A 20,803-nucleotide genomic window follows, 5' to 3' on the forward strand; every position below is an offset into this window, starting at 1 on the left:
AAGAAAGAGAAGTCAAGAATTCCATGACATTGTGTTTACATATTCACAAATACTCTTAAATGAGTATATCCATTTGGGACTTACAAGTCAAGAAAAAGATATGTTTACATATTTTGCAAAGAAGTGAACATTCTGATTCTTCAAAATGTAGGTCGAAATAGTTCTCAGCTTTGATATTATGATAGAAGTGGGGCTTGGAAAAAGATAATCTTAAAAAAAAAAAGTCATGAAAATAACAGAGGCTGAAGGTATGCACAAAGGAAGTGGGGGTGGAGGAAGCAACTGGAAGAATTAAGAGAGCAGGACGCAGCTCTAGAAACGGTACCTGTCCCAAAGCGGGTCTGCACGCCGCTGTCGCCTTGCACAGCGCTCCTGGAAAGCTCATCTACAAATTCCGGGGTGGGCCAAGGGTGGCAAGGTTCCTAAGGAAGGAAAGAGAACAGAAATTATTCTGTTCTCGGGAGTCCGGGAGTCAGGGGGACCATCCTGATCAGGAAAGTGGTGTCTCTTTCCAGGGCTGCAAACCTCTCCACCTGTTTCCTTCGGTCCCTATTCAGTCGCTCCCAGGCTTGGGGCAAATCGAGTTGGCGACCACCCGGCTGCGGGAGACCTAAGTTTCCGATAGGTCCAGCCAGCACCCAGGCAGCGAGTTTCCTTGGTCTCGCCAGTCGCAGGCTCCTGCCCCACGCGCGATGTCTCCACAGCAAACTCCGCCTGAATCAGCCTGTTTCACTCCTATCCTGGCGCCCTCGGGGCGGGCCAGGGGCCGGGTAGCGCGGCCCCGCGCCGAGGCGGTTGGGAGGGCTAAGACCCCGCGGCCGGACCGTTACCTCGCTAGCTGGGCGTGGAAGGGCGGCTGGGGGCAGGGGGCCGCGCGGTGGGTCACGCCTCCCGTCCAGCCGCGTGCCGGTCCGCGCGCCCGCCCAGGCCTGAGAACGTGTGGCGGGGTCTCCCCCGGGCGCGCCGAGCGCACGCCGCTCGCCTGGGAACTTCCTCCCCACCCGCCTGGCCGCGCGGCCCGTTTCCCCGGAGCGCCCGCTGCCTGGCCGCCGCTGGCTCGCTCTCCCAGCTGGCTGACCAATCCCGATTTGGAGTTCAAGATTCCCGCCGCTCCACTTGCACTACGCCCTCTGCCTGTTTTCTGTTTTTGTTTTAACTTTCACTCGGGTTAAGCTCTACCGATCCTAAGCTTTCATCTCAGACGTTTCTCTAAGGGGGATTTAAGGAGGATCTCAAGCGCCAGTCGCCGCTCTCCCTGGTGCTCGCCCGCCCCTCGCCCACGGGAGACGTCCCCGGGGCGGGCGGGGCGGGAAGGCCCGGGTTGGCGGCGGGTGGGGCCAGGTGGAGCCGCCTCCCGCACGGGGGAGCCCCCGGGCTCGGCCCAGCCCAGCCGCGCCTGCCCTCTGGGCAGCTGCCCGGAGAGCTCGCGGAGGAGCGGCTGGCGGGCGATGGAGACCGGGAGACACCGGGCGAGAGGAGGCGGGGTGGGGGAGGCGGGGAGAGAGCGGGGGCGGAGGCTGGCAGGGGGCGCTGGAGGCAGGAGCCGCCCGTGCGCTCCTCGCGCCCGAGGGTGCAGGAGGTTCTGAAGCAGCGGTCGCACCGCGAGCCTCCGGGGCCCGGCTGGCAGCGGGGCTGGCGGGGGGTGGGGGTGGGGCGGGGGGCGCTGCCGCCTCCGGGGGCGTCACCGGCCTCGGCCCCTTTGTTCTCGCGCGCTCCCCCTCACCGCCCACTCCCCTGCTGTTGCGCGGCGGCGGCGGCGGCTCCTCCCGCCCGAGGCAGTCGGGCTCGGCGCCGGGGGCGGGAGGGGGCGGGGGGAGCGCGCCAGCCGCCCGGAGTGGGGGGCGATGGCGAAGCTCCGGGTGGCTTACGAGTACACGGAAGCCGAGGACAAGAGCATCCGGCTCGGCTTGTTTCTCATCATCTCCGGCGTCGTGTCGCTCTTTATCTTCGGCTTCTGCTGGCTCAGTCCCGCGCTGCAGGATCTGCAAGCCACGGCGGCCAACTGCACGGTGCTGTCGGTGCAGCAGATCGGCGAGGTCTTTGAGTGCACCTTCACCTGTGGCGCCGACTGCAGGGGCACCTCGCAGTACCCCTGCGTCCAGGTCTACGTGAACAACTCCGAGTCCAACTCCAGAGCGCTGCTGCACAGCGACGAGCACCAGCTCCTGACCAACCCCAAGGTAAGGACGCCCCGCGAGCGATGCCTGGCTCCTGCCGAGGTCTTGAGGTTTGGGGGAGCCTCAGTGTCAGACACCGCTCCGGGTGGGCTCGAGGTATGCTCTCGTTCCGAGGAGGAGACGGGGACGGCGTTGGAGGCTGTACTCCAACCCGCAGTGGGTACAGCCGGGAGCCCCGGGGCCCGGTCCTTGAGGTGGGTTTGTGTGCGGCGACCTGTGGTGCCCTGAGGCTTTCTTTACACATCTCTCTTGTCTGGTCTCACATTTTGAGACCTTGGCCCAGCTCAGTCCGGCGCATGCAATACGGACTTTGGAGACCTGCAAGGAGCCGAAAGTTAACTTTTCCTCTCGTTAAAGCCAGTGGGTAGCAGGGATCCACCTACTCGGACGCACGGGCAAGGTCTGAGCTCCCACTGGCCGCGTCAAGCACTCGCTTAGGGAGGTCGAGGGGGTCTTTAAGAGCCCTTGGACGATGTTAGAGGGTTCCTTGCCTTTTAACTCTAAACAGACGCTTTTAACTTGGGATGCAAAGATGAGGGTGATTTCCACAAACGACGTGGAAATCACATGCGAAATTCTGGGTAGGTCTGTTTTGGGGGGTACCGAGAGTTCCTGGTTTTCATGAAATAGATTTTCAAAAGGGTCGCGAGGAAGCCTAGTGACTCTGTGTGTCTAGGGACTATTCGGGAGCCATCTGGAGAACGGTAAAACTTACTGAAAATAGAAACCCCTTGGTGAAATGTACCGAATATTCCTTCCCTGGCAACTTTTTTCATTCTCTCAAGCAAAAAAGAAAAAACCTGGTTAGGACTCGAGGGATGGAGAGGGAGACTCAGAAAACTGTTCCCTGCAGAGAAAAAAACTTATAAAAAGCAATGTCCTCAGTCTGTGAACTAATTGAGCTTTGTAGTACACCTGCTTCTGCAAGAAGGCTTTTCTTTGTTTTTTATCTTCTGTTGATCTGTTTTTACTGTTCTAGTCGCTTAACTATCGAGTAAAGGTGTGTTTCTTCTTCAAAGTTACTGTCATTTTCCCTCTTTGTGAGGGCTCTGCTCAAAGATCAACCAGAAAAACAATCCAAAAGGGAATGAATCTTGTGTACACAGGAAAACTTTGTTAAATGTGACAAGATGTATTAATACAAAAGAAAACATTTCTATATTAGCATTTTAAGAGAACTTAAAACAAACTGACTACTTCTCTGCAGTAAAACTCCGGGTCTTGTTTTCTAAACAAACAGTTTAGGAATTCTTGAATTTGGGAAATTTTAAAAAAGGAATTCCTTTTTTAAAATATGACTCCTCTTTTAAAAAGATGTGCTCCTGCTGACGAATGTATATTCATTTACCTTAAAAATGAAGATAATATATAAGAAGTAAATATAAAAATACAGATTTAGATAAGGTATAATGTTCAATGTCTTGAAGAAGCCGTGTCTCAAAAACAAATGTAAGTTAATCTGCTAAAACTCAGGAATTTCAAAAGAAATCTTAGGGTTTTAGAAACCACATTTTTTTTCAGGATTAAACCAGTAATATAAAAGAAGGTGTCACACAGTAGTAGTGATTTAGAAATTATATGGTAGTTCATCATTTAGGAGGCATTGTTATAATTAGTGAAACACTGCTAATTAGTTTAAGATAGTGGTTCAGGCACTAATAATATATTACATACACATATACCAGTAAATGGCTAATATCTAATCAAGACATTGAGAAGTTAGAATTTACTGCAAAAAAGCCTGCTTTGTAATTTCCAGGCAATTTTGAAGGATCTGACAGAAAAAGTAAATTGAGATCATTAGGACATAGATTTTTTAAGTCACTTGGAAGCAGTCATAATGCTTTATGTAATACTACAATTTTATCTCTCTCTTTTTGTTGCAAATAACCTATTTTCTTCCAGTGCCAGTTCAGATCCTGGCAACAAATGTTTTGAAAAAGCATCTGAACAAAATAACATTATTTAAAGTTAAGTATTCAAGAAATGACAGAGCTGGAGAAAGATATTTATGCTACCAAAAAGTGATAAACAACATCCCAGTCAATTTAGTCAAGGTTTCCTCAGCCAAACCAGTCAGTATATATATCTCTTTATCCAAATCATGATTACATTATAGCATTTATAGAGCCTAAGTTTGTTCTTTTGCAGTCACCTTTCTACTTTTGGACAATTAAATGCTCAATTTGGAAATTCTTGTAAGCAATTAGTGATGGAAAAATTCAACATAACCGAAATATTGTGCCAGAGTCTGGTACAAAAGCAGAATGTGTCCACAGTGCTCTTGTAATTAGGCAATACCCATTGTCCTCTTGCCTCTTAGGTGCCTACATCTTTTCTTTGCCTTACATTGCCTATTTATCAAAGGCCCTTTGTAGAATGTCTGGATTCCCTTCAGTGCCACGGGTTCTAATCACCTTCAACCTTTTCTTCTTTGTGACCCACTACCCCAGAAACCATTTAGGAATCACTTCTTAGGGGGAAAAAAAAAAAGGAACAAGGACTTTCCTCCACCCCTCCCTTGAGTTTGCTGCATTAATTATAGTAAAAAGCAGGGTAAGGGAAAGAATATTGCAAATGTATAATTTCTTAAGCCACAGACTACTAAGGAAGGTAGTGTGAATAAATGTGACCTTTGACTAATACTCTCTTTAAAATATCTTTAAGTGCTCTTCAGCTTATTTACGTTTTGAATCATATCCATATTGTCAAGGGTAATCACTGTATCTCTCCAGTCACATAATATAGTATTCAAGTCAACTAGTTATACATAGGGCAATGGCCTGCTCTGGGATTTAACCATAGTGAAATCTAAATGTGAGATCAGCTTCCTCTGGCTACTGTTCCCATCACTGCATTATTTCTGAGTGGCTTACAGTTGTGTGGGCTAAGAGCTTTGGTTCTTAACCATGGCTGCACATTAGAATCCCTGGGGGAACTTGGGAAAGAGATTCTGATGCTTGGGTCCCGCCTTCAGGTCTTGGAAAAGACTGAGCCTTGGTGTTTTTAAAAAAGTTCTGCAAGTGATTTTAATCTGTAGACAAGAGTCAAGAACCACTGGCTTAGAAAACATACTCATCAATTGTGCAAGGAAGGTAAAATAAGAACCAAAAAGATTCATTGTGATTAATATTTGTGTTTTTAGGTTAAAAGATATTACTGATGCTACTGAGTATAGGGAGCTGGTATAAAAGGAGGGACTCAAGGAAATCCTGAAGGAAAAGAAGAGAATCATCTAACATTAGTGTAGAAATGATCATTTAAAATTGGTTTAGTATAGGGGTGCCTGGGTGGCTTAGTCGGTTAAGTGTCTGCCTCATGCTCAGGTCATGATCTCAGGGTCCTGGGACCAAGCCCCATATGGGGTTCTCTGCTCAGCGGAGAGTCGGCTTCTCCTTCTCACTCTCCTTCTGTGCTCTCCTGCTTTCTCTCTCTCTCACATAAATAAATAAAATCTTTAAAATAAAATAAATTAGGTACAATATAAATGGAATGAACTTACATAGTCCCAGACATTTGATTTTGCATCAATAAATACATTGGGTGGCAAAGAAAAGATGAATTTTTAAAACTGCCTCTTGTATGTGCAACAAGAGAGTGGGTGATCAGAGGCTATATGTTTTATTTTTCTCTGAGTTTTTTTTTTTTTCTTTCTCTGGTCTGAAAAACCTAGACACAAAGGAAAAAAGTCTGTTTCTAAGAAACCAGTATTGTGAAAGAGAAATTCACCGAAGAGAAGAAACACTTTAGACTTTGAGTGTATCCCCCCAAACTGGCTGTGCCTAACTGCACCCTTGCAGCTACAGTCACCTTCTTGGCATCCTTCACATACTTACTAGTGTGTCCCAAACCCCCCACTCCCCACCCCCTTGCCACACATCCTGTGTAGGCAGGGTGGTCTGCTGGGGTTAATTTCTGAACTCCATCCTTGAAATAGATATTCAGTGTGATATACTTTGTGACCTAGAGAGGTCCATCATATGAAAACTAAGTAATAAAATGCTAAGCTGAATTGTGACAATTTCTCTACTATCTTTATTTCTCTATGGTAAAAGTGGCTTGTTGTGGTTTTTCCTCTGGTGGTTATGTCAATAACTTTTAGTAAGTAGGTAAAATTCCATTCTGCCAATACTTGCTTAACATCTGGGATCAAAGAACGGAGCAAGAAACAGGAGGACATACAAAGAAAAGTGTATTCATTTAACTTTGTTAAATGTCTACTCTGTGCTATGCATGCTTGCAGGTTCTGAGACTAGAAGAGAGATCAAAATAAAGTCTCTGCCCTCATGAAGTTTGTGTTTTGGTGGATGGTGACAGGCAAGAAATAGATTTATCATGTGATGTCAGGTGTGTAAAGAAAATTCAAGCAGCATAAGGGTACAGACAGTGGTGGAAGAAATGAAGGGCTACCCTTTTGCATAGGATGGTCAATTAAGTGACATTTGTACAGAGACCCAAAGAACATGAGGGCATGAGTAGAGGCATAAAGGACATAGAAGGGTCAATCATGTGGCCATCTGGAGAAAGTGTTTCACAGGCTGAGGGCACAGCAAGTGCACAGGCTTTGGGGCAAGTGGCTGCCAGGCTAATGGGAGGAACAGGGAGGATGACAGTGAGACAGGACTAGAGCAAGCAAGATGGAAAACAGCGGGAGGTGAGGTTACACCTTACAGATCATCATATGGACTTTGGATTCTATTCCACGTGTGATGGTAAGCTGTCTGACATTAAGCAGGACTGAGTTATAATCAGACTTAGACTTCTACACAATGTAAATGATCCTTCTGGATGCTGAGTTGAGAATAGAATTTTTGTGTGTTTTTGTGTGTCCATGCATACTCACATGCTCGCATGTGCAAGGTGAGAGATACAGGGACAAGGCTGAAAACAAGGAGTACAGTAGGCAAGGCAAGTGATGAAGGTAACTTAGATCAGGAGGGAGCACTGGTGAAGTTCACTGATGGCCTGGTCAAAGATGACTCTTCAGTTTGTGGAGCACAACCAGGTGAAGGGAGGTGATTTTACTAGATGGTAATCCAGAGAAGAGAGTTTTGGAGGAATGTGAATGAAAAGCAAGAAGTTAGTCTTAGATATGTCTAACAGACACACAAGTGAGGATTATTCCATGTGTTTCTGCCCTTAACAAGAACATTCTCTAGCAAGGAACATGAATAACTATCAAAGGAAATGCATTGTTAAGTTCTCTAGGGAAGTACAAACACCATGATAGGAACATCTAGAGGGGAAAGACTAGGAGAAAATCTTTATGGGGAATGAAACATTTGCTATGAAATTTTGAGAAGGAATAGGATTTTCATCTGGGGAGGAAAAGTAGGGAGGAATGAAGAAAACATCAAGGGAGAGAAAATGCCAAGAGCAAAGCTGTAGAGCTGTGTGAGTACAGGCTGTTTGGAGGAATCATCAGATAGACCATGTGTTGGAACACCGGGTACAAAGAATGGAGATTTATGGCTAAGGCAGGAGAGTAAATTGGGATCAATAATATCAAAGTCCTTGATAGCCAGCATGGGTTTGGTGACACTGGGAAACCCTGATAGGAAGATTAATGCTCCCCGCTACCAAGATGTCCACATCCTAATCCCCAGAACCTGCGAAAATCTTATGTTCCATGGCAACGGGGAATTCAAGTTACAGATGGAGTTAAGATGGCTAATCAGTTGACATTAAAATAAGGGAGATTATCCTGGAGGGCATAGGGTAGTCATAAGGGTCCTTTAATGCAGAAAGAGGAGGTCAGAGTGATGCAATATGAGAAAGACTTAACCAGACATTGCTAGCTTTGAATACAGAAGGGGGCCATGAGCCAGGAAGGCAGGCAGCCTCCCTTTCCAAGGAAGCGGGAAAAGGCAAGAAAATAAATTCTCCCTTAGAGAATCCAGAAAGGAATACAGCCCCTGCTGGTGTCTTGATTTGAGTTCAGGGAAACCCATTTGAGAATTCTGACCATTAGAATTTTAAGATAATAAATTTGTGTTGTTTAAGCCACTAAGTTTATGTTACAGCAACAATAGGAATCTAATACAGAAGCCAAGGAAGGTTTTTGAGTAGGTAATAATGATCTGATATTTAAAGCTATGGTCAGAACATTAAAAATGTTCTATATTATAGCTCTTTAGAAACAAGGTAATCTGCAGACTACTAGGATCGTCCTGTCTGAGATTACTTATCATGATCCATCTCTGAAATCCATTTGTTGTTTATGAAGATTTCAATTATTTCTAGGATTCCCCCAAAATTATGTATCTAAAACAGTAATCAGAGACTTTTTACTTTTACAAAAGAGATTTGAGTTATGTTACAATATATTTTGGTTACATTTTGGGAAAAATGCATTTATTTTATCACAAACTTACCTCAGTTATAGAGCTTTCTATAGGCTGTTAACACATTTTGTTTATTTAAATCATTTTTTGGCACTCATCTATGAATGAAGATGTCATGTTTTATTTACTTTGGGTTCAATTTTTTTTCAGTCTCTAGCAGAGTTTCATATTCAGTTGAGTTCCTAAATAGTATATATATCTATATTACAGTTACTCAAGTAAAATACTGAACAGAAGAGTTCTTAATATTACATATTTTTCTCACTGTTCCTCATGCTATGACTTAGATACTCTCTAGGACACATAAATGTATAAAAATGTGTACTTTTGATCTGTAGTCATAACTTCTTTTTTTTAAGATTTTATTTATTTATTTGACAGAGAGAGACACAGCAAGAGAGGGAACACAGCAGGGGGAGCAGGAGAGGGAGAAGCAGGCTTCCCGCTGAGCAGGGAGTCTGATGCGGGGCTCGATCCCAGTACCCTGGGATCATGACCTGAGCCAAAGGCAGATGCTTAATGACTGAGCCACTCAGGAGCCCCATAACTTCTTTTATTTTAAAATAACCAGTGTGTAAATTGAAATTCATGTGTTATATAAATTGTTTAATTGGTGACTATTTTTGTAAATAAACGAATTTAAATAAATTTATTTCATGCATTTGCTTTGTTTGGTAGCAGAATCCAGCAGATTGGGTCACTAGAAGGTCTGTCTGTATACTGAAGCACATGTGAAGGAATATCCATTCATCTAATTTTTCTTTATCACTCATCTGGTTGATATAGCAGACTAAATGGACTTTGAAACCTTATCCAATGTCCAGTTTACTAGTTGTAATCTAACTATATTGCAGTAGCATGTATTGATGATGTATCTCATTAGAGAAAATTAAATCCTAGAAACTTAAATCTTAAATCCTATAAGTTTAATCCAATTTTTCCTTTGTAATAAAAACATTTACATAATTATTTTTATCAGGAGAACTTTTTTAAAAAAATAGTTCTAAAGAACAGAAAACCAGAAAATAATATTGATTAGTGAAAGCTAAATCCTCAATTCTGATGATTATAATTACTTTCTGTTTTCTCTATTTCAAGGATAAAAATGGCAACAAAATTCATCTTTATCTCTCTTACCTGCTTCTATTCTGGAACGTTTTGTTTCTTTCAGTGGTACCATTATTCTCTGCTATTAATACTTGTAAAAATTTTCACTGCCAGTGTCCTAGTCAAGACCATTATCATTTGCTTTGATTATTTCAGTATCTCTTTGCTGATCTCCTTATATCTAGTCCATTTTATCCTGCAAACCAAGGGTTCTCAAAGTGTGGTCAGTGGACCAGTAGCATCAGTATCATCTGTGAATTTGCTAGAAATTCACATTCTCAAGTCTCATCAGAGGTCCACTGAATCAGAAACTCCACTCCAGTTTCTGACTTAGTAGTTCTATGTTGAAGTTCAAGAATTTGTACAGTAAAAAGTATATAAATACGTGGGGGAAATGAAATGATATAAAGCAAACGGTAAAAGAAGGCAAGGAAAAAGAGAAAAAGAAATGTACAGGTGGAATACCAACAACAAAAAATAAGATAGCACATTTAAACCCCAATTTATAAGCAATTATATTAAATATAAATGGACTAACTTCCATTTAAAAGACAGAGATTGTAGAGGTGCCTGCGTGGCTCAGTCGTTAAGCATCTTCCTTCAGCTCAGGTCATGATTCCCCGGATCCTGGGATTGAGCCCACATCGGGCTCCCTGCTTGGCAGGAAGCCTACTTCTCCCTCTCTCACTGCCCCTGCTTGTGTTCCCTCTCTCACTGTGTCTCTCTCTGTCAAATAAAATCTTAAAAAAAAAAAAACAGAGATTGTAGACTGGAGAAAAACCCAAACAAACTCAAATATATGCTGTTTTTAAGAATCATACATAAAATATAAGGACATAGAACAGTTGAAAGTTAAAAGATGGGGAAATATGCATATAAACGTCAGTCAAAAAGAAAGAAAAGACAAAAGGAAAGCTGTAGTCTGCATTATATAGAGTAGACTTTGAGGCAAAAATTTGTTACTAGATAAAAAAGGGACATTTTGTAATTATAAAAATTTTAATTCAACATAAGTTAACAATATTGGAATATACCTAAAAATATAGCCTCAAAATACTTAAAAAAAAATAAAACAACTCAAAGGAGAAATACACAAGTCTATCATGGTAGAGATTTTAACACACTTCTGTTTGTGACTAATAAACAGTCTGACAAAAGTAATATCAATACATATATAATAGATTTAAATAACATGTTTAACAACAGACACAGCTGACATATAGAATAGTGTATCCAGTAGTATCAAGGTGTGCATTATTTTAAGTGCTCCTATAACATTTACAAAAACTGATCATACCCTGGGTCATAAAGTAAGCCTCAACAAATTTTAGAGGAGTGAAATAATAAAGATTATATCCTCAGTGAAATTAAACGAACAATTGTTAAGTTTTACTCAAAAACATAGAAAATGTGAGAAGTTCATCAGGGAAAGAATAAAATTATGAATAAATGGTGCTTGAACAATTAACTCTACATAAAAAGGAAAATTTGACACATAATTCACATTCATAAAAACCAGTTCCAAATGGAAGAAAAACTAAATATGAAAAGAAAACTATAAAACTCTCAGGAGGTGGCATGGGAAAATATCTTTATGACATATGTTTAAGAAATATTTTCTGAAATGAGGCTAAAAGAACAAATCATAAGAGGAAAAGACTGATACGTTTGAACACATTAAAATAACAATTTCTCTATGATTAAAATTATTATACACAAAGTGGAAGTATAAGCCAAACTCTAGTAGAAAATAATGGCAAACAAGTAATAAATAATAAACAAAAATGAAAATGTCTACAAGTCATTAAGACAATGGTATAGACAATGGGAAGATGAGCAAAGGATATGTACAAGTGATTCATGAAAAAAACTCAAATGATCAATAAATGTGAAAAGGTGTTCAATTCTACTAATCTCATGGAAATCCAAATGACAACAATAATGGAACACCATTTCACACTTACCAGTTTGGCAAAGCTTAATATAACCAAGTGTTGGTGAGGATTCAGAAAAATGGTAGTTTGACCCATTGCTAGAAAATTGGTTCAACCACTTAGGAAAATAATCAGACATATTAAGTGTAACTGAAGCTGTGCATACCCAACAACCCAACAATTTCACTTCAAGGTATTTACTCTAAAGAAAACTTTAACACATGTCCAGGGAAATATATATATATATTTTGAGATATCTATATATCTATATATTTATATCTATAGATATATATATCTATAGATATATAAATATATATATTTATATATATATGAGACTTCCTCATATATATATATATATATATATATATATATATGAGGAATTTCATTGCAGAATTGTGTGTAGTACTGAAAAATAGAAACAACCTAATTGAATTAATTAGGATATTGGATGAGATACTTTAACAGGAACCTAATCACAGTGATTTAAACAAAACAGGTACTGTTTTTGTTGTTTTTTGTTTGTTTGTTTGTTTTGTTTTTTTCTTTTGTAAATGTCTGAGCCTATAGGCAATCCATGGGGCTGTGCCAGTCTGATGTGGAAGATTACCCAAAGACCCAGGTTCTTACCATCTTGTTGCTCTACCATCCCCTAACATGTTTTTTACTAACTTGATCATGTCTGCCTTTTGGGCAGTAGGACAGGGGAAAAGTGAAAATAGAGGACAGGCAGCTTTCTTTAAAAAAAAAAAAAAATGGCATGTAATTTACATAAAATGATATTTGCCCTTTTAATAGGTACAATTTTTAGTATAGTCACACAATTATGCAACATTGTCACTTTCTAATTTCAAAATATTGTCATCAATCCCCAAAGGAATCCCATACACATTAGTACTCATTCCCTATTCTCTTAACTTGGTCATGGTATATAATCATTTTTATATGTTCCTAGATTTGGCTTGCTAGCATTTTGTTGAGGATTTTTACATCTATAGTTATCAGGTATATTGGTCTGTAGTTTTCTTGTGATGTCCTTGTCTGATTTTGGTATCATGATAATAGAATTAGTTGGGAAGTGTTTCCTCTTCTATTGTTTGGAAGAGTTTGTGATTATACACCATGATCAAGTGGGATTTGTTCCAGGAATGCAATGTTGCTTCAATGTGCTAAGATCAATCAATGTAATACACCATATTAATAAAATAAAGGACAAAAATCACATAATTATCTCAGTATATGCAGAAAAAACATTTCACAAAATCCTCTTATGATTAAAAAAAAATCAGTAAACTAGGAATAAAAGAGAACTTCCTCAAAGAGCAACTACTAAGAGCTAATATACTTAATGATGAAAGGTTGAAAACTTTCCCCTAAGATCAGAAATAAGGATGTCTACTCTTGCCACTCCTGTTTGATGTTGGAGCTTCTACCCAGGACAGTTAAGCAAGAAATATAAAGACAGCCGGATTGGAAAGGAAGAAATAAAACTACCTCTATTTACAAATCACTTGATCTTGCATAAAGAAACTCCTAAAGAATCTACCAAAAACAAAACAAACGAAAAATTCATCTATTAGACATAATAAATTCGGCAAGGTTACAGAATACAAGGTCAATATACAAAAGTCAATCGTATTTTTATATACTAACAATGAACAATCAAAAAATGAAATTAAAAACACAATTCTATTTACACTATTATCAAAATAATAAAATACTTAGGAATGTATTTCACAAAAGAGTATTTTTAACAAAAGACTTGTACCCTGAAAACTACAAAACACTATCAAGAGAAATTAAAGAAGACCTAAATAAATGAAAAGATATCCTTTGTTTGTGAATTGGAAGACTTAATATTGTAAAGATGGCACACTTCCCAAATTGGTCTACAGATCCATTAATATCCCTATCAGTTGGACTGTTGTTTGCAGAAATTGACAAACCGATCCTAAAATTCATATGGACATTTAAAGGACACAAGGATAGCCAAAATGATCTTGAAAAAAGAAAACAATGGTGCAAAACTCACACTTTACAGTTTTAAAACTTACTGGAAAGCTACAGTAATCAACACTGTGTGGTACAAGACATACCAATCTATAGAGTAGAATTGAGAGTCCAGAGTAAATGAGCACCTTTATGGGTAATTGATTTTTGGCAGTTCTGTCAAGAGCATTCAACAGGGAAAGAACAGTCTTTACAACCAATGGTGCTGGAACAACTGTACGCATGCAAAAGAATGAAGTTGGACTCCTACCTCACACCATATACAAAAATTAACTTAAAATGGATCATAAACCTAAATGTAAGAGCTTAAACTATAAAGCTCTTAGAGGAAAACGTAAGTGTAAATCTTTATGACTTTGAATTAGGCAAAGTTTCTTAAATATGACATGAAAAGCACAAGCAACCAAAGGAAAAATTGATGATTGGACTGATACACAATTAAAAACTTGTGTTTCAGAGGACACCATCAAAAAAGTGAAAAGACAGCCACAGAATGAGGAAAAACATTTGCAAATCATATATCTGATAAAGATTGAATATCCAGAATAAATAAAGAACTTTTGCAACTCAACAACAATTAAAAAGGCAGATATGTGGGGTTCCCCGGGTGGCTCAGTCGTTAAGCATCTGCCTTCGGCTCAGGTCATGATCCCAGGGTCCTGGGGTCGAGTCCCACGTTGGGCTCCCTGCTCCGTGGGAAGCCTGCTTCTCCCTCTCCCACTCCCCCTGCTTGTGTTCCCTCTCTCGCTGTGTCTCTCTCTCCGTCAAATAAATAAATAAAATCAAAGGCAGATAAGCCAACTGAAAGATAGGCAAAAGATGTGAATAGATATTTTTCCAAAAAAGGTATACAAATAGTCAGTAAGCACATAAAAATATGTTCAAATGTGTACAGGGTGTCTTCTTGGGATGATGAAAATGTTCTAAAACTTTTGTGGCAGTGATTGCACACTTCTGTGAATCTACTAAAAACCATTGAATTGTACATTCTATTTTTTTACATTTTTTAATTGTAAATTTTAATTTTTTAAAGGTTTTATGTATTTATTTGAGAGAGAGAAAGTGAGCAAGAGTGAGAGAAGGAGAGCATGAGTTGGGAGGGAGGAATAGAGGGAGAGGAAGAAGCAGACTCCCTGCTGAGTGGGAAGCCCAACATGGGGCTCAATCCCAGGACCCTGGGATCCTGACCTGAGCCGAAGGCAGATGCTTAACCGACTGAGCCACCCAGGCGCCCCTGAATTGTACATTTTAAATGGGTGAATGAAATGGTATGTGAATTATATTTCAATAAAGCTGTTATAAGAAAAAAATGCTGAAAGGAGATTTGCTTTGCGAATTTTAGCATTTCAAGTAACTCATAAAGAGGTGTCTTATTCAGTAAATGATGTTAAAACTTCCCTATTATTTGGAAAAATATATATTTTAAAATATTAATTTTCCAAATAAAATTTATTTGGAAAATACTCAGAAATTATTTGGAAAAAATTTTGATAAAAATAAGATACAGATTTAATTAAAATAAAATTATAATTTTGATGGAATAAGAATTTTGATGCATAAAAATAAACTGGGAAAGTAATTGATAAAATATAGGTAAATACTTGCATAATTTTTAGGGCTGTACAAGCCTTTCTAAACATGACACCAAGGGCAGAAATCATAAAAGAATGCACTGATTTGTTTAATGACATAATAAGAAAAGCTTATATATGTTTTAAAAAAAACATTAAAATTTAAAGAAAAAATGACAAACTGGGGAGAATATTTGCACTGTGGTAGAGAAATGATTCAAAACCCAACATATGAAGAGCTCTTAGCAATAAATGACCATCTCTTCAGTAGCACACTAGGCTTGATGATTAATTTTATATGCCAACTTGCCTGGGCTAACAAATGCCCAGAGAACTAGTAAAATATGATTTCTAGGTGCGTCTGTGAGGGTGTTTCTGGAAGAGACGAGCATTTGAATCGGTAGTCTCAGTAAGGAAGATCCATCTTCACCAATGCCAGTGGACATTATCCGAACTGTTGAAGGCTTAAATAGAACAAAAAATCAGAGAAAGGGCAGATTTGCTCTCTGCTTGAGCTGCTACACGTCATTGGCGTCCCTCTGACTGGGGCCTTTAGACTTGAACTGAATTACACCACCCGCTTTCCTGGGTCTCCATCTGGTGAGCAGCCGACTGTGGGACTTCTCAGCTTCCCTTATTGTATGAGCCAATTCCATAGTAAATTTCTAATGTGTCTACATATATACTGTTGGTTCTGTTTTTCTGGAGAATCCTGACTAATACACAAGGCCAGAGAGTGAACAGGCAGTTTGGTGAAGAATTACAACTAAGCAGACACATGGCAAATGTGTGTAATCTCACTAATATTCAAAGAAACTCCAATTGTAAATGTTTCCAGGTCAATTCTATGAAAACAGACAACTTGGATCCTATCTTATTTTTTTAATTTTAATTTTATTTTATTTAAATTAAATTAATTAACATATAGTGGATTATTGGTTTCAGAGGTAGAGTTCTATGATTTCATCAGTCGTATATAACACCCAGTGCTCATTACATCATGTGCCCTGCTTAATGCCCGTCACCCAGTAACCCCATCCTCCCACCCTCCTCCCCTTTAATCCTATTTTAAAGTATGCCAGAGCACACGGGAAACAGGGAACACTTCTGAAATTTTTTTATGATTTTAAGAGTACATTGAAACAAACACCTATGATAGCATACATGTTCAGATGAAAATTATGGGACAAATTCACTTAAGAATATATTATGCAGCCATCAAAAGGAATGAAATCTTGCCATTTGCAACGACGTGGTTGGAACTGGAGGGTATTATGCTGAGCAAAATAAGTCAATCAGAGAAAGACATGTATCATATGACCTCACTCATATGAGGAATTCTTAATCTCAGGAAACAAACTGAGTGTTGCTGGAGTGGTGGGGGGTGGGAGGGATGAGGTGGCTGGGTGATAGACATTGGGGAGGGTATGTGCTATGGTGAGCACTGTGAATTGTGCAAGTCTGTTGAATCACAGACCTGTACCTCTGAAACAAATAATGCATTATATGTTAAAAAAAAAAAGATAGTAGGAACGGAAAAATGAAGAGGGGGAAATCGGAGGGGGAGACGAACCATGAGAGACTATGGACTCTGAGAAACTGAGGGTTCTAGAGGGGAGGGGAGAGGGGGGATGGGCTAGCCTGGTGGTGGGTATGAAAGGGCACATACTGCATGGAGCACTGGGTGTTATACGCAAACAATGGATCATGGAACACTGATGTAATGTACAGTGATTAACATAACAAAATAAAAAATGTTAAAAAAAAGAATATTTGCACAAAATTCTAAGTGAGAAAACAATGGTAATCACAATGTTGGAAGCACTGGAGGTTTAAATTTTTATTTTTGTTTATATTTTCTAAAATAATTTTCTGAACAATGTCACATACCCTCTTTTGTAAGCCCAAGACAGCACAAAAGTGATGAGGTCTTGTTTCAGTGGTTATATTGTCTTTATAGATAATGGGTCTGTCATTGATGTGAGCCTAATTACATAAATTTTCACAGATTGAGTTGATACAAATTACGTATGTCTATATCGCAAACATACCACAAATTAAGTCAAAAGAGACGAAACGAGGAGGGAAATTGTCAATATGTGATAAAGATTAACTTTTTTGCTATGTAAGGACTCCTAAACATCAGCAAGAAAATGACCAAAATGGGCACAGGTCATGGATAGTCAGTTTGCAGAAAAGAAATACAAATAGTTTTTAAAATATATAAAAAATATTACCTCTATTTAAAAATGCAAATTGGGGCACCTGGCTGGCTCAGTCGGTTAAGCATCTATCTTTGGCTCAGGTCATGATCCCAGGGTCCTGGGATGGAGCCCCGAGTTGGGCTCCCTGCTCATCAGGGAGTCTGCTTCTCCCTCTCCCTCAGCCCCTCCCATGCCCTCATGCTCTCTCTTGTGTGCGAGCGCTCTCTCTTTCTCAAATAAATAAAAATCTTTAAAAACGTGCAAATTAAAACAAGAAGTCCCATATCCTATCAGAAAGTTTAATAATACCAGATTACTTTTTATTTTTTTAAGGATATGAGGATAGTCCACTCTTCGTAAACTGCTAGCCAAAATGCAGTTTGTACAATCTCTTTGGAACACAACAGTCATAAGTTTTGAATGCATACACACTTTTATTTTTCCTGTTCTCACATATGTATGTATAGATACTTGTAAAAGGAAGTTTATTGCTCCTTTGGAATTGCAAAAGACTGGAAACACCTTTAATATTTTTCAGTAGAGGACAAATTAACAATTCTTGCACATCCATATAGTAGAATTTAAAAAAGAATGAGATCTCTCTATGCAGATATGAAAGCACAAGATATATTGTTAAATGAAAGAAAAAGATTAAGACAGAGAAGAGTGTACTCATATTCATGTTAAAATGTAGAAAACATCTGGAAGAATGTACAACTGTTAAGCATGTTTGCCTGGGTGTTTTGGCTTGTGTATCTATTATGCTTTATTTTATTAATTTTTTAAAAAAGATTTTATTCATTAGAGAGAGAGAGTACACACAAGCAGAGGGGAGGGACCACGGAGAGGGAGAAGCAGATTCCCTGCTGAGCGGAGAACCTGAGCAGGGGGTTGGGGGGGTGGTCAACTCGATCTCAGGATCCCAAGACCACAACCTGAGATGAAGGCAGACGCTTAACCGACTGAGCCACCCAGGTGCCCCTACTTTATTTTTAAATCAAAATAGTAGTATGACCTTGGAAGTTACTTAGCCTCTCTGCCTCAGTTTTTTTCATCTATAAAATGAACGGTAATAGCATCTATCTCATTGGGTTATCAGGATTAAATGAGTTAATATGTGTGAAACACCTAGAATAATGGCCCCGCACATGGTAAACTTTTGATGAATATTTGCTATTATTATTATGAACATAGTTTAAAAAATCAAATAGTGCTATAACTTTATTGGAAGGGGGTACTTCTTTTTTTTAAAGATTTTATTTATTTGACAGAGAGAGACACAGTGAGAGAGGGAACACAAGCAGGGGGAGTGGGAGAGGGAGAAGCAGGCTCCCCACCGAGCAGGGAGCCTGCTGCAGGGCTTGATCCCAGGACTCTGGGATAATGACCTGAGCCGAAGGCAGACGCTTAACGACTGAGCCACCCAGGCACCCCGGAAGGGCGTACTTCTTTATTGAGATTCCTCTGTCTCCATCCCTTTTGCAACCCAGAGACAATATTTTATTGTTAATGTAAATATTTTTAGTTTATTTTTCTCTAATATTTATCTCCATGTTTCCAAATAGTAGACTCTCTGATGTGTATGTTTAAGATACTATTGACCACCTATAAGGGAATATGAGGAATTAGCTTCCTTACACCATCCCATTCCACCTCATTTTTCTGCCCTGAACCTTTAAATATGGTTCTATCATAATTTTTGGCTAAACAAATATTGAGCATTAACTTATTTTAACTATGTAAATTATTGTTCATTTCTATAAATGTTTATTTTCCTTGAGCTGATAGTCATCCCTTTCTCATATATTCTTACTTTCCTATGCACCTTTCTCTTCCTTTTCCAAAATTTTCCCACAAAATCATAAAACTACTTTGTACACTATTTTGCATAAGGTTATTCCATTTAGCTCCACTGTTTTCTTTTTAAAGAAATCTCCTGGGATGCCCTTTCTGGATTCCTTCAGCCTACTACTGCCCCGAATTGAACTGGGTACACGTTAGGCCTGCTGTGTCTCCCTCACGTTGAGTACTCTGTTTCCTTGATCCAGTGCCTTCCTTTTTCTTGGTTTATACCTTTGTTTCAGTGGAGTACATCCTCAAGTAGCTTCCTGAGAAAGGATGCATGGGAAATACGACTTTTAGATTTTATGTTTTGATCAGAGTTCCGTTTCTGAGAATTTAACACAATCTCATCCCTTTAATCAAAATGCAATTTTGTTAGGCAGTGTCCATAAATCAGTGTAGGTCTGTACCTTCAACATCATTCCTTACAAGAGAAACAAACAATCAGAAGCTCTGCTCAAAATGATGCTCACTGAGCTCAGATGTTTTTCATCCACCCAAACTGGTCAAGTACCCACTAGCATACCACAGAGTACTCATGGGGGTATGTGTATCCCAGTATTAGAAAAACAGGCCTAGATTAACAACTATTTATTAGGACAGGTTGTGAAAGGCGATAGTATCAAAGGAGAAGGTGCGATGGGAGTGTGAGCCATTTGCTTATGACACTTGTTTCCCAGCATGACCTTCTTCAGCCCTGTAAATGGCACCCCTATGTTTTAGTGGGTCAGAATGCCCAGTGTACAAAGGGTAGCATGGTAACTTGATGTTCCATGTTTAGACATTCTGACCCTACTGGCACTCAGTAACAAATCAGTGGTTTCTTAGAAGGAGAATATTTGCCAAAGAAAGCATGGGTTTGCTCTATGTTATCAGGGCTCTTGGTGGGCTCCATGTATCCCCCCAATCTGGCACAGACCTCATATACTGTTGGAGGCACTGGGCCAAAAAGGTGAGTTGAGAGGGCTGTGGCCTGGAGCAGCTGGAGCAGGTTCTCCTGCTCTAGCTGCCACTGAAAGTTGGTGGCATTATGGGTTACTCAGTAAAAGGGTCAGAGTAGCAATCTCGAAAGTGGGTATATGTTTCTGCCAAAATATAAGGGAGTCCACCAGGCATTGTGACTCTTTCTTATTTTTAAGGAGTGAAAGATGCAGTAATCTGTCTTTCACTTTGGAAGGGATATTCGGAAATTCCCTAGACCACTAGACTCCCGGAAGCCTCAGTGAGGTGGCAGCCCCCGCCCCACCCCCCCCGAATTTCCCACTCACTGGCACACCTGTGCTTTACCAAAGAATCTAGGGCACTTTGTACTCCCTGCTTCCAGGTGCAATAATCAGCATGTTATCATCAATGTACACTGTAATGTTCTGTGGGAGAGAGTGGGGGTTAAGTTTCCTGTGGAGTAGAGCATAACAACCAGAGAGAGTTGAGGCAGTGCTGAGTAAGGCAGTCCTGAAGAAGACTGGAGAGTCTACACCCTCTCGGTCAGGTAAAAACAGCTGTCTCTGATATTGTTTGTCCACAAAGATGGAGAGAATAGCATTAAATCAATCGCCATAGAATAGTTTCCAGAGGTAAGTTTATTTGCTCCAATAAATAGACTACCTGAAACGGCCA

General features: G+C 40.0%; 1 protein-coding gene across 1 annotated transcript in view; it reads left to right on the forward strand.

The window, feature by feature from the left end:
• Positions 1–1,844: 1,844 nt before the first annotated feature.
• KCNMB4 (potassium calcium-activated channel subfamily M regulatory beta subunit 4) overlaps positions 1,845–20,803 on the forward strand; it is a 60,391-nt gene continuing 41,432 nt past the window's right edge. Inside the window, exon 1 of the mRNA XM_028110903.2 lies at positions 1,845–2,180. Within this exon, the coding sequence (XP_027966704.1) occupies positions 1,845–2,180 (336 nt within the window). The remainder of the gene's footprint in view (positions 2,181–20,803) is intronic.

Source organism: Eumetopias jubatus, unplaced genomic scaffold (genome assembly GCF_037043125.1).
Source record: "Eumetopias jubatus isolate StellerSeaLion01/CBP00866 unplaced genomic scaffold, mEumJub1_p1.0 scaffold_8, whole genome shotgun sequence".
NCBI lineage: Eukaryota > Metazoa > Chordata > Mammalia > Carnivora > Otariidae > Eumetopias > Eumetopias jubatus.